General features: G+C 39.5%; 1 protein-coding gene across 2 annotated transcripts in view; it reads left to right on the top strand.

Moving 5' to 3' along the window:
* The window catches only part of LOC133644948 (protocadherin Fat 4-like), a 99,565-nt gene that overhangs the window by 59,154 nt on the left and 26,828 nt on the right, over positions 1–13,583 (top strand). For both annotated transcript variants that reach the window (XM_062039712.1, XM_062039711.1), the window contains exons 4-8: positions 269–449; positions 4,883–5,133; positions 6,993–11,342; positions 12,487–12,591; positions 12,697–13,004. In XM_062039712.1, the coding sequence (XP_061895696.1) occupies positions 269–449; positions 4,883–5,133; positions 6,993–11,342; positions 12,487–12,591; positions 12,697–13,004 (5,195 nt within the window). The remainder of the gene's footprint in view (positions 1–268; positions 450–4,882; positions 5,134–6,992; positions 11,343–12,486; positions 12,592–12,696; positions 13,005–13,583) is intronic.

Genomic DNA, 13,583 nt, shown 5'->3' with positions numbered 1-13,583 from the left:
GCCATTTTTCTCATAATATGTACAAAGTTTAGTGACCATGCTTGTTGACATTTTGTTGATTCAGATTTTTCATTTTTTTTGTACCATGACTAGAGAAGGTTGTTTGCATTGGGTCATAAAAGTAAATGCTGTGCAGTGGTTCATTCAAGACATAAATAAAGGTCATTGACCTGAAAACGTCATGCTGTCCACGAGATGAGGATGTAAGTCTTAGACAGACCTCATGGAAGATGGGCTTTGATGTGATGAACTCCTCCTCTTCCTTCAGGTTCTCCTCCTTTGAGCGGGACAGGGAGGGTGACGGTGCTGGTGGAGGACATGAACGACAACATCCCGCTCTTCTCCTCCTCCTCCTTCCACACCACCATCGCCGAGGACGCGCCCACCGGCACGGATGTGATGCTGGTCAACACTTCTGACGCCGACGTGGGCCTCAACGCGGTCATCAGGTACACCTTTCTTTCTTTCTACAACTTTTTCAATCACGGTGCGGCCCGCAGCTCATTTCTGTAACATTTGAATAATATTACAAAAGAAAAAACATACAGTGGAATAAAAGAGCAAACAGATGAAAAATAGCAAGAAAAAGTTGCAAAGTTGACTCTAATAACACTTTTATTCTTTAAAACTTTCATTGCTCAAAAAATACAAATGAATCAAAATCAATGTTATGAATTATTAACTTATTTCACATCAAATATTCCACTTTGATATATTTTTGGGGTCAAAATATTCCATATTGTGTGTATTTGCCACATAAAAAAACAACGTTTTCTATGACAAATGAGCATAAAACGGAGAAACAAAAGAACAAAGAAAAATTACAATTGAAAGTAAAAAAATATGAATAATATATGACTTATTTTGAACAATTTTATAAAAGGGCCCTTTTGGATTCCTGAGTATTTTAATAGGATTTTTTAAACTATCATTGCTCAAAAAATAATCAATCAAAGTCAATGTTGTTATGAATTATTGACTCCAATTATTTCACATCAAATATTCCACTCTGAAAGATTTTGGGGGGAAAGTATTGCATGTTTTGTGTGTTTTCCAAAAACTAAATGTTTTCTTTGCCAAAAAGGTCATAAACAAACAAACAAAAAACAACAAAAAATAAAAAACGAATAATTGACGCATAGATCTGAAGTTGATCTAGATTATTATTATTATTGTTTTTAAGACGTGTATCTAGATTATTATTATTGTTGTTTTTAAGACATTTATCTAGATTATTATTATTATTGTTTTTAAGACGTTTATCTAGATTATTATTTATATTGTTTTTAAGACGTGTATCGATTTTTATTATTATTGTTTTTAAGACGTTTATCTAGATTATTATTATTGTTTTTAAGACGTGTATCGATTATTATTATTATTGTTTTTAAGACGTTTATCTAGATTATTATTATTATTGTTTTTAAGACGTTTATCTAGATTATTATTATTATTGTTTTAAAGACGTTTATCTAGATTATTATTATTATTGTTTTTAAGACGTTTATCTAGATTATTATTATTATTGTTTTTAAGACGTTTATCTAGATTATTATTATTATTGTTTTTAAGACGTTTATCTAGATTATTATTATTATTGTTTTTAAGACGTTTATCTAGATTATTATTTATATTGTTTTTAAGTTTGGTTTCCTGATAATTTTACTGGGATTTTTTCTTTTTTTAAACTCTCAAAGCTCAAAAAATAATAATGAATCAAAACAAATGTTATGCTTTATTGACACTTTTATCAAATATTCCACTTTGAAAAAGCAAAAGAGGATAGATAAAAGATAAAGTAACATAAAACAGGGTTAAAGACAGTCAAAAAAGGTAGAAACGGGTAACTTGAAGGTGAGTGAAAGGTAAAATAAGTTAGATAGAAGGTAAATAAGTGTAAACAAGTGAATATAGAAAGTAAAACAAGGTAAATTAAGGTAAACAAGGTAAATAACAGGTCAAAGAAGGTTAATAAAAGGTAAAATAAGTTAAATAGAAAGTAAGTAAAAGGTAAAAGAAGTTGAAAAGAAGATACATCAAAGAGAAAAGAAGTTGAATAAAATGTAAAAAAAAAAAGAATATAGAAAGTAAAACAAGGTAAATACAATGGTCAAAGAAGGTAAAATAACCTAAATAGAAGGTAAATAAAAGGTAAAAAAGTTAAAAGGTAATAAAGGAATATAAAAAGTAAAATAAGGTAAAAGGGTAATAAATAAGTTAAATAAAAGGTAAACAAAGAAATATTGAAAGTAAAACAGGTGAATAAATGGTCAAAGAAGGTAAATAGAAGAAAAACAAGTTAAATAAAAGGTAAAATGAGATAGAAGGTAAATAAAAAGTTTAAAAAAAAGGAATATAGGAAGTAAAACAAGGTAAATAAAAGGTCAAAGAAGGTAGATAAAAGGTAAAAGAAGTTAAATAGAAGGTAAATAAAAGGTTAATAAAAAGCAAAATAAGATAGAAGATAAATAAAAGGTAAACAAGGAATATAGAAGGTAAATAAAAGGTTTAAAAAAAAGAAATATTGAAAGTAAAAGAAGTTAAATAAAAGGTCAAAGAGGGTAAATAAAAGGTCAAATAAGATAGAAGATAAATAAAAGGTAATCAAGTTAAATAAAAGGTAAAATAAGATAGAAGATAAATAAAAGGTAATCAAGTTAAATAAAAGGTAAAATAAGATAGAAGATAATTAAAAGGTAAACAAGGAATATAGAAAGTAAAACAAGGTAAATAAAAGGTCAAAGAAAGTAAATAAAAGGTAATGGAGATTGATATAAAAATATTTATATATTCATACACATTGAGGCTATAAAGTGTTTTTTATCCAATTACTGGATTAATTGATCCAATTAATCGATAGATTACTCATTACTAAAATAATCTATAGCTGCAAATGATTATTCAAGTCAACAAATAAAGATGATTGGAGTGACTAAAAGGCTTGTTTAGTCCTGCCATGTTGACTCAGGTCTTATTGGGCACACATTGGGGGGTAGCACCGTAATGAGGATGCTAATTGTGCATGACAGTACCAGTTGTCCCCAGCAGGGGTTACTTAGTACTTTCTCACAGTCTGGCAAGTTTTCCTTTGAACAGCTGAGCCTTCGATTTTTGTGTCCCGCCTCAGGAGCAGGAGGAAGAGGAGGAGGAGGAGGCACGGGGGGGCTTTTTTAAAAAAAAAAAAGAAAAACGTACATTTATGCATGTTAAAAAAAGAAAAACGTACATTTATGCATGTTGAAAAAAGAAAAAGGTACATTTATGCATGTTAAAAAAAGAAAAAGGTACATTTATGCATGTTAAAAAAAGAAAAAGGTACATTTATGCATGTTAAAAAAAGAAAAAGGTACATTTATGCATGTTAAAAAAAGAAAAACATACATTTATGCATGTTAAAAAAAGAAAAAGGTACATTTATGCATGTTAAAAAAAGAAAAAGGTACATTTATGCATGTTTGTGTCTGGATCCTGCCCGACTCCTAGAGTAAACAACTGCAACCTCTCCTTCCTAGTCAGTATGCCAACACAGAAGTCCCTTTGGTGCCCTCACAAATGATCAGAAAGCACATCAATCCTTAACCTTTAACAACCGTATTGCTACATTAATACACTTTTGAAAAAGTACAATCCACTTACTTTGACATTAGGGGCATACAGAGGAAAAGAACAGAGGAGGTGGAGGGAGGGAGGGGCCGTGTGTGCGTGTGGAAGAGGCGCCGCTGAACAAGCGCTAAATCTTCTCCTTCATTGTGAAATAAATCTGCTTGGGAAGATTTTTATTTTTTACATTTTTTTTTAGTTGTAGCTATTTTATTGGAGTTTGAAACAATGCCCCCTGTAAAAGACGCTGTGGCACATTATTACACACTTTAACAGTCACAAGAACAGCTTTTAAACGTGTCATATGCGCTCATGTTATGTCAATGATTAGGGAGCTGAATTGGCTTTACATCATTTCATTAGTTTGTAAAAAAAATTAAAATGATAAATGTGTGTATATATGTATGTATGTATACATGTTTATGTGTATATACAGTATATGTGTGTATGTATATATTAGGGCTGCAACTAACGATTCATTTGATAATCGATTAATCTGTCGATTATTACTTCGATTAATCGGTTAACAATCGGATACAAGAGACAAACTACATTTTTATCCTTCCCAGTATTTTATTGAAAAAAACAGCATACCATACTTATTTTGATTATTGTTTCTCAGCTGTTTGTACATGTTGCAGTTTATTGATAAAGGTTTATAAAAAATAAAACACATTTAAAAATTGCCTCTGCGCATAGCATAGATCCAACGAATCGATGACTAAATTAATCGCCAACTATTTTTATAATCGATTGTAATCGAGTTAATCGATTAGATGTTGCAGCCCTAGTATATACAGTATATGTATATTTATAAGTATGTATATGTATATATGTGCATATACAGTTTATGTGTGTATGTATATACTGTATATGTGTATTTTTGTATATATATATATAAGTATGTATATATGTACAGTATATATGTACATGTATACATATATATATGCACATATATACATATATGTACTCATATATGTGTACATATATTTACATATACTATATAGGTATATATGTGACTTATGTATATAATATACACCGTATTATTATTATATATGTATTTATGTATGTATATACATTTGTGTGTATATATGTGCATATATATATTCTGTATGTACACACACTGTATATGTATATATAATTTGATATGATAGTTTTGACAAAAGAAAAGAAAACAATGGCAAAGTTGAGTGTATAACTGGTCCTAAAAAGATGTTATCAGCTCAAAGTGGGAGTTCTTTCTTTGATGACATGGTGACCTTCTGCTTTTTCTCCCCAACAGCTACAGTTTGAGCGGCGGCCACGGCCAGTTCTCCATCAACCCAGCGACCGGACAGATTATCACCAGCTCCCTGCTGGACCGCGAAGAGCGAGCCAATTACCAGCTGCTAGTGGTGGCGACAGACGGAGGGCAGCCGCAGGGCTTGTCCAGCTCAGCCACCGTGTCCGTGACGGTGGCCGACATCAACGACAACCCGCCGCGCTTCCACCACCACCCCTATGTCACGCACATACCCGCCTCCACTGCGGCAGGTGACATGTCTAAATTACATTCGTCCCTCGTTTATCACTGTTAATTGGTTCCGGACCTGACCGTGATAAGTGAATTTCTATGGAATAGAAATTCTTATTTATAAAACATATATTTTTTCACTGTTAAACCATTAAAAATACTGTTTACAACCTTCTAAATAACCTTTTAGACATTTTTAGAGCCTTTAAGACATGAAATAATACCCAGTTCACCTTTACACTTGTTTCACACAATATAGTCCATCCATCCATTTCCTACCGCTTGTCCCTCTCAGGGTTGCGGGACACAGTATAGCTTTAACAAAAAATAACATATGTAATGTACTGTAATATTGTCACATACAGTTCTTAAGCACAACCACTAAACTACAGCGTCTACAATTTGGCCCGTGAGACAGCAAGAGTCCAACAAGCAGTTTGGCCGGGCGGTTTTATATCATTCACAAATAGTCAGAGGTCTGATAGCTGCCATTCTGTCACTATCTGGTGACCAACAAAAAAAGTCACTCAAGTTAGTGGCCATTAATTGTACCAAAAATCTGAATATGTGCACAGCAATTACTTGTATGACCCAATCCAAACAACCTTCCCTTGTCATGGTGCAGAAAAAAAAATTCAACCAGCACAAAAATTCAACAAAAATGGTCAGACATAACACGCCCTGCTCATTGAACTTTGTGGGTATTATAAAAAAAACGTCTAATCAGCATAAAAAAGTCAAAACCAATTTAAATCCATTATAAGGGATGATGGGAAAATGCAAAACACTCTCTCCACACTTATCCATTTTTGGCACATTTTAGCTGCTTGATATTTCTGATTGATTAAAAAACCTTAATATATATATATATATATATATATATACACGTTTCCACTACAGAGGGGCCCACTCAAATACACTAAATTAGTTATCTTACTCTAAATATAAATGAATAAATTGAATAAAAATACATTCCAAACTTAATAATAATTTATATTAAGTATATTTCTTAAACTGCCAATACAATTAAAATGCAAATTAAATGACAGCTTTACCACTTTATTCATAGTTGTTGCGATAAAATTTAGCTCCAGACTTCATCTGCTTGATGTTGTCATTACTGCCACAAGTGGTTGAAAAATGTATTACAACTGCGGCCCACACGGACCACAGCTTACAGAAACATATCTTTGGCGGCCCTATTGTCAAGAAACATTGCAGCACAATACCTTAGATTGTCTATTTACCTGTAAATTCTAGTATGCTTGAAAGTGCTTAATTAAGCCAAAAATATTTCAAATGTGCTTAAATATGTAGCAAATTTGTGACAAATAATAGTTCATAGACAAAATGCGCAACAGTAAGCAACCAGAATATGATTTTTTTAAATAAATGTGTTTGAAAAGGCAAAATAGAAGGACATTTCTCGCGGAAAATGGTTGAGGGACAACTGTAATCATAGAATATTATTTTGGTGGATTATGTTAATGTATACATATTTGTCAATTATTATGAGTAAAATGTATTGATAAAAACAATTTGAAATAGAGTGTGGCAAAATATACATTTTTGTTAAGACAATGTTCGAATGATGAGAATATAAAAAGTATATTTATAAAAAGTGTTCCTCAATCATTTTTAGTATTTAAAATATTTTAGTAGTATTAATGATTGTATACGTTATTCATAACTACTCCTGTTGTAATAATAATCCATTTCTTATTTGTTGTCTTTATTTGATAACTTTTATATATAAGTAATATGCAGTAAATATTTGAGCTTTAAAAGTCGAATGTCATTGGAATGTTTATAAATATTTGACAAAGTTTTGAATTGTATATCTGCTATTTGAATGTGTATTTCCTGTCTTCATGTTCAGGGTCTTTGGTGTTTGCTGTTACCGTCACCGATGAAGACTCCGGCGCCAACGCCCAGCTGCACTACTCCCTGCTCGGGCGCAACTTTGACAAGTTCAAGATCGACCCCGTGCGAGGTGCCATCACTGCCAACGACAAGCTGACGGGGACCTCGGAGGTCACCCTTACGGTCCGCGTTAAAGACGGCGGAGCCAACCCTAAAACCGACACAACCACTGTGACCGTACGCTTTGTCAACGGAGGCAACTTTCCCGTCATCAAGCTGAAGGAGCGCGCCTTCACCTTCCCTGAGAGCCAGCCCACCAACCACCATGTCACCACCGTGACCGGGTCTTCCAGGAGGGGCGGGCCGCTGTCCTACTACATTGCCAGCGGCAACCTGGACAACGCCTTTCACATTGACCAGCTTTCGGGCGAGTTGATCATCCGACATCCGCTGGATTACGAACACATCCAGAAGTACGTGCTGTGGATCGAGGCCAGAGATCAAGGCTTTCCCCCTTATTCTTCTTATGAGCGAGTGGACGTCACCGTGCTGGACGTCAATGACAATCACCCGGTGTTTGACAAGGATCCCTTCCATGCTGACATACTAGAGAACCTGTCCCCGCAGCGGGTTCTCATGGTCTCTGCCGTGGATCTCGATGACGGACCTAACGGGCAACTGGAGTACGCCATCATGGATGGCAACAAGGAGAACAGCTTCAGCATTAGTCGAGCCACTGGTGAAATACGAAGCACCAGGCCTCTTGATCGTGAGAAGGTGGCCCAGTACACTTTGAAAGTCAAAGCCACCGACAGAGGGTTGCCGTCTAAAAACTCAGCTGTCAAAGTGCTTATAAGTGTTCTTGATGTAAACGACAATGCGCCCAGGTTTTCTAAGATATTCAGCGCTACTGTGGCTGAGAACGCACCCGTGGGTTATACTGTCACCAGAGTCACCACCACAGATGAGGATGCCGGCGCTAACGCTATTAGTCGCTACTCCATCACAGACACCAGCCTTCCGTTCAGCATCAACGCAAACACGGGTGACATAACCATCAGTAGGCCACTCAACCGGGAGGACACAAACCATTACATCATCAAAGTGTCCGCCCATGACTCCGGTTGGACAGTTAGCACGGATGTCACAATATTCATAACAGATATCAACGACAATGCCCCGAGGTTTAGTCGCCCGTCGTACTACCTGGACTACCCTGAGCTGACAGACGTGGGCTCCTTGGTCACACGGGTGTCAGCCACCGATCCTGACGAGGGCTTTAATGGCAAAATATTCTACTTTATTCGCTCTCAGTCTGAGTACTTCAGAATTAACGCCAGTTCAGGAGAAATATTTGTGAAGCAGCAGTTGAGGTATCAGAATTCCACGGGTGCTAGTAGCCTGAACATCAACCGCCACAGTTTCATTGTCACAGCCTCAGACCGAGGGCTCAAGCCTTTGATGAGTGAGACAACAGTCATTGTGAACATTGTAGACAGTAACGATAATCCTCCAGAGTTCGATTTCCCGAGCTACTTTACTCCTGTCACAAAAAGTGTCAAGGTTGGTACCAGACTGGTGAGGGTCGTAGCTCACGACAAAAAAGACTTTGGCCTCAACTCTGAGGTTGAGTACTTGGTTACAGGAGGTAATAGTTCGAGTAAATTTAAATTAGATAAAATGAACGGGTGGATAAGTGTTGCGTCGCCTCTCCAGTCTGACATAAATAAGCTTTTCCTTATGGTTATCACAGCCAGCGACAAAGGAAACCCACCTTTGTCAGCAGAAACTGCAGTGCGAATTGCGGTGACTGAGGAAAACCACCACACGCCTGAGTTCTCACAAAGCCAAATCTCAGCAACAGTGCCTGAAAGTCTTGTTGTGGGGACAGCAATAAGGACTCTATCAGCCAGAGACAAGGATAAAGATATGAACGGCCTCATCAAGTACAATATCACATCAGGCAACCACAAGGGGCTGTTTGCACTTAATAACAAAACTGGCGTGTTATTGCTAGCTCAGCCTTTGGATTTCGAGGCGCAGCAACAACACGAGCTTAGAGTTTCTGCCACCGATGGTGGTTGGATTGCAAAAAGCAGCTATGTGACTGTCATAATTCATGTGACTGATGTGAACGACAACCCTCCAATGTTTAATCCAGATGAGTACTTCCCCATTGTTCAGGAGAACGTTCCGAGTGGCACCACTGTGGTGAAAATGAACGCCACTGACAAGGATTCAGGCGTTAACGCAGTCATGGCCTACGTAATACAATCATCAGACAGTGACCTCTTTGTTATTGATCCCAACACGGGGATCATTACCACACAGGGATTCTTGGACTATGAGGCTAAGCAGGTCTACCATCTCACAGTTAAGGCTTTTAACGTTCCTGACGAGGAGCGCTGCAGCTTTGCCAACGTCAACATCCAGCTAAAGGGAGCCAACGAATACGTGCCCCGCTTTGTCTCCAAAGAATACTATTTTGAAATATCCGAAGCTGCTCCAAAAGGCACAGTGGTCGGAGAAGTTTTTGCCAGTGATCGTGACCAAGGTGAGGATGGAGTGGTTTACTACCTCATTTTTGGGAAAAGCAGGAAGAAAGGCTTTGGGATCAACAAGAAAACGGGCCAAATTTATGTCACGGGTGTGCTGGACCGTGAGAAGGAGGAGAAGATTTCACTTAAAGTGTTGGCCAAAAATGCTGGCGCAATTCTCGGGGCCGATATCGATGAGGTTTATGTCAACATCACAATCCTCGATGCCAACGATCCTCCTGTCTTTTCCCAGGAGCTGTACGACGTACAGGTTAGTGAAGGTCTCTCGCCAGGTGGTCTGGTTACCTTTGTGAGTGCCGAGGACTCAGACTCCGTACCAAGCTGGAGCAGATTTTCATACTCTGTTGCACCAGACTTTGATAACAAGGTTTTCACGATGAATCCAAAGACTGGCCAAGTGTCTGTCGCAGCAGTGCTAGACAGAGAAACAACTCCTGTGTATAATCTGACCCTGCTGGCTGTGGATACTGGCACACCTCCTTCTACAGGAAGCGCCACGCTGATTGTGAACCTGGAAGATATCAATGATAACGGTCCAAGCTTGACAACCACGTATGCTGAGGTGATGGAGAACCAGAAGTCTGGCACAGCTGTCACTATATTAACAGCTTCCGATCCAGATTTACCGCCCAATCAAGGACCTTACATATACAGCCTCCTCAGTTCTGGCTCTGCCAACAGTTATTTCCACCTAAGTCCAGCTGGAGCGCTAACCACAAGTCGGGAGATTGACAGAGAACAGATTAGTGACTTCTATCTCTCCGTGGTGATCAAGGACTCTGGTGTACCTCAAATGTCCTCCACAGGAACCATTCACGTCAAAATAAATGACCAGAATGACAACCCCTCAGAGCCGAGGTCAGTGGAAATCTTTGTTCACTATTTCGGAAATATATTTTCTGGCGGTTCTTTGGGAAATGTAAAACCCCAAGACCCTGACATTCAAGATAGGTTCCACTGTTCCCTAATTCCAGCTTCCTCTGCTCTCTTTAACATTCCTACTGGAACTTGTAAACTTAACTCAAAAGCACGTTCAACAGATGGAAACTTTGAATTAACTGTACGAAGCAGTGACGGCGTCCACGGTCCAGTCAGCAACACAGCCAGAGTCCTCTTCATGGGCTTCACAAATGCCACAGTAGATAACAGCATTCTGATCCGTCTCCAATCTCATGGCGTCAAAAACTTCCTCACCAACCACTACCTCAGCTTCTTACGCATTTCCAACTCACAGCTGGCAGGACTCGGCACCGGAGTCCTGCTTTACGGCGTGTTTGAGCTCAACAACCAGACTTTCGTGATGGCAGCTATTAAACGGGGCCACGGGCAGTACGTGAACCCCAGTGGTGTAGCCACCTTCTTTCAAAGCATTAAAGACATTTTGAATAGACAGAGTGGAGTGCTAATAGATGCCGTGGACCACGATCCCTGCACGCATAACCCATGCCAGTACGGGGGCAGCTGCAAGAGGCATCTCACAGTTGGACCCGATATGAAGACAGAAGAAAGTGCCCCTGTAATCCTTGTTGCCAACCACCCCTTCCAGCCGTACGCTTGCAGCTGCAGGCCAGGATACGCCGGAGCTGTGTGTGAGACCGACATCGACGAGTGCCAGCCATCTCCTTGCCACAATGGCGGCACCTGCCACAACCTGGTGGGGGGTTTCTCCTGCACCTGTCCTGATGGTTTCACCGGCATGGCCTGCGAGAGGGACATCAACGAATGCCATTCCAATCCTTGCAAGAACGGGGCGCTGTGCCAGAACTTCCCCGGCGGCTTCAACTGCCTCTGCAAATCCGGATTTGCAGGTACTCCACACACACACACACAAGTCATGTTCTCTGTCTGAGCACTCAGTCACTGTGAGGGATAAAGTCTACACTGCCATGCAATCATTTATCTTCTGGCAGCTTTTGGTCCAAAGACAATATTTGCTCTGAGGTGTTACAGTCATCTGCTGCCAGAAACACTTTTAGATTACTGGGGGGGGTATCAGCTGCCATGTTTGCTTTAATAACATGAATGATGTGGATCTGACCTTCTAAGTATCACATTGCTGACCACACACAGACATAATTATCCAACAGGATTGACTAATCAAGAATTCAGTCGTTTGACAAATTGTCAGCTTTATAAAACAACCAATCCGGCCTTTAATGTTTGGATGTTAACGACCGCTCGGACTTATTATCCCCGATAAGAAGGGGGTCTTGATTTTAATTGGACTTACTCGTCGTCCAGTCGCCACATCTGAAAGGCATTTTCAAAGCCGGCAATTTCCCCAAGTCAAGTCATTACTGTCCATTTTTATTATGAGAATAAAAAACGAGCAGGTCTTTAGTTTTCATGAAGATGAATGACCCTCCTGAGGAAATGCACCTATTGACTTACAGTAGTTTGTATGCCCGCGCTGTGAACTTTCCTCTTCCTGTTTTCCCGAGCTGGCTCTTGGCAGCCGGTTCCCTTTCCATTAAACAACTTTTTTTTCTTCACGATTTATAGGCAGAATTTTATTTTTGATGTCTCGCACCATCTTTCAATGCGCCTTGTCCATTAGCGTGATCATAAATGCCACATGTCTTGAGTCTTATTGTTATGATCAGTGTCACATTGGTGGTACTTTGGCACACTTTATTTCAGCATGTTCGTGGTGGATGTTTGCCTTTCATTCACTTCATCCAACAGTCATTTGAGCTCAGATTGGGTCCTTTGAAGAAGTATATGCCAATTATGTAAGACTTTTCTTCCCTGTTGAGAGACCAAATCTAACATGATATCTTGACTAAATAGAAAAACAGGCAGAGTTTCACTTTGCTGTCACGTACCGTGTATTAGCAAACGCGGAGAAGAAGCGTTAGGTTATTTGTTGGACTCGCAACCAGGTGATGAAAGCTGGTCCAGTAGGGAACGTTCCATTCCATTCATTTGATGTATGTTGTTCTGTGAACCCAGGCAAAACATGTGATTCCATCATCAATCACTGTGAGTGTAACCCATGTTTTAATGGCGGGTCCTGTCAGAACCGGGTGGATGGATATTACTGTCATTGCCCATTTGGTGAGTAACTTTCATGTGCTCATTTCATGTTGCATAATCATTTGTGTGCTGAAGAAGTTGTGTTCTACCTGGAAATGAGTCTAAATCCTCTTGTTTTGACCGCAGGGGTCTTCGGCAAACATTGCGAACTGAACAGCTATGGCTTCGAGGAGCTGTCCTACATGGAGTTCCCATCCCTGGACCCCAACAACAACTACATCTACGTCAAGTTTGCTACCCTGAAGAACGACGCCTTGCTCATGTACAACCACGACAACCAGACCGGAGACAAGGCGGAGTTTTTGGCCCTGGAGATCTTCGAGGGACGGATGCGCTTCTCCTTCAACTTGGGAAGTGGAACGTACACATTGATGACTATGATTAAAGTGTCGGACGGCCATTTCCACACGGTCATCGCCAGGAGAGCCGGCATGGTAAGAACTTCTGCGTCTTAAAGCAATAGCTTAATTGCAAGAACGGCGGGATAGAAGAGACAGTTTACATCCTGAGGTTTCTTGGCTAAACAGCAGCCAGTTTGTTGTTTGCACCATCAGATAATTGCAGCCTCTCGAACCGCCAGTTGCTCGGCTTACAGCTCCTACGGCTTGTAATTACAATTCTATTGCTCGCTGTGATTTACAAGATGAGCATCTAAAAAAGAATGAGAGGCTTCACTCTGCCAGACACGCAGCAGCAGCAAGGAAATTGAGGGGATCCATCCAAGCCCTGTCAAAGCTTTTAAAAAACAGCCGTCCCGCTGGACTGCAGATCTCTTATTTCCCACAGAGCATTGGGACCTGCATTAGGAACCTGGTAGAACAGTTCATTTGTCTGGTTTGTAGGTGGTGTTGAGTGACAGCTTGGAACGGAATACAGGACTGTGGAGGTGGAAGGGATTCGGATGTCGCCAGAGCGAGCCAATCTTTGATTAGCGTGGATTGTGGTCGTCCCAACGAGATGAAGGTGCAGTCCACGCCCTTATAAGGAAGGCCAGCAAACGAGCCAGTCCCAAA

This window comes from Entelurus aequoreus, linkage group LG28 (genome assembly GCF_033978785.1).
Source record: "Entelurus aequoreus isolate RoL-2023_Sb linkage group LG28, RoL_Eaeq_v1.1, whole genome shotgun sequence".
NCBI classification, from domain to species: domain Eukaryota; kingdom Metazoa; phylum Chordata; class Actinopteri; order Syngnathiformes; family Syngnathidae; genus Entelurus; species Entelurus aequoreus.
Note: the sequence above shows the minus strand (reverse complement) of the source record. Positions and strands in the feature narration are given on the sequence as shown.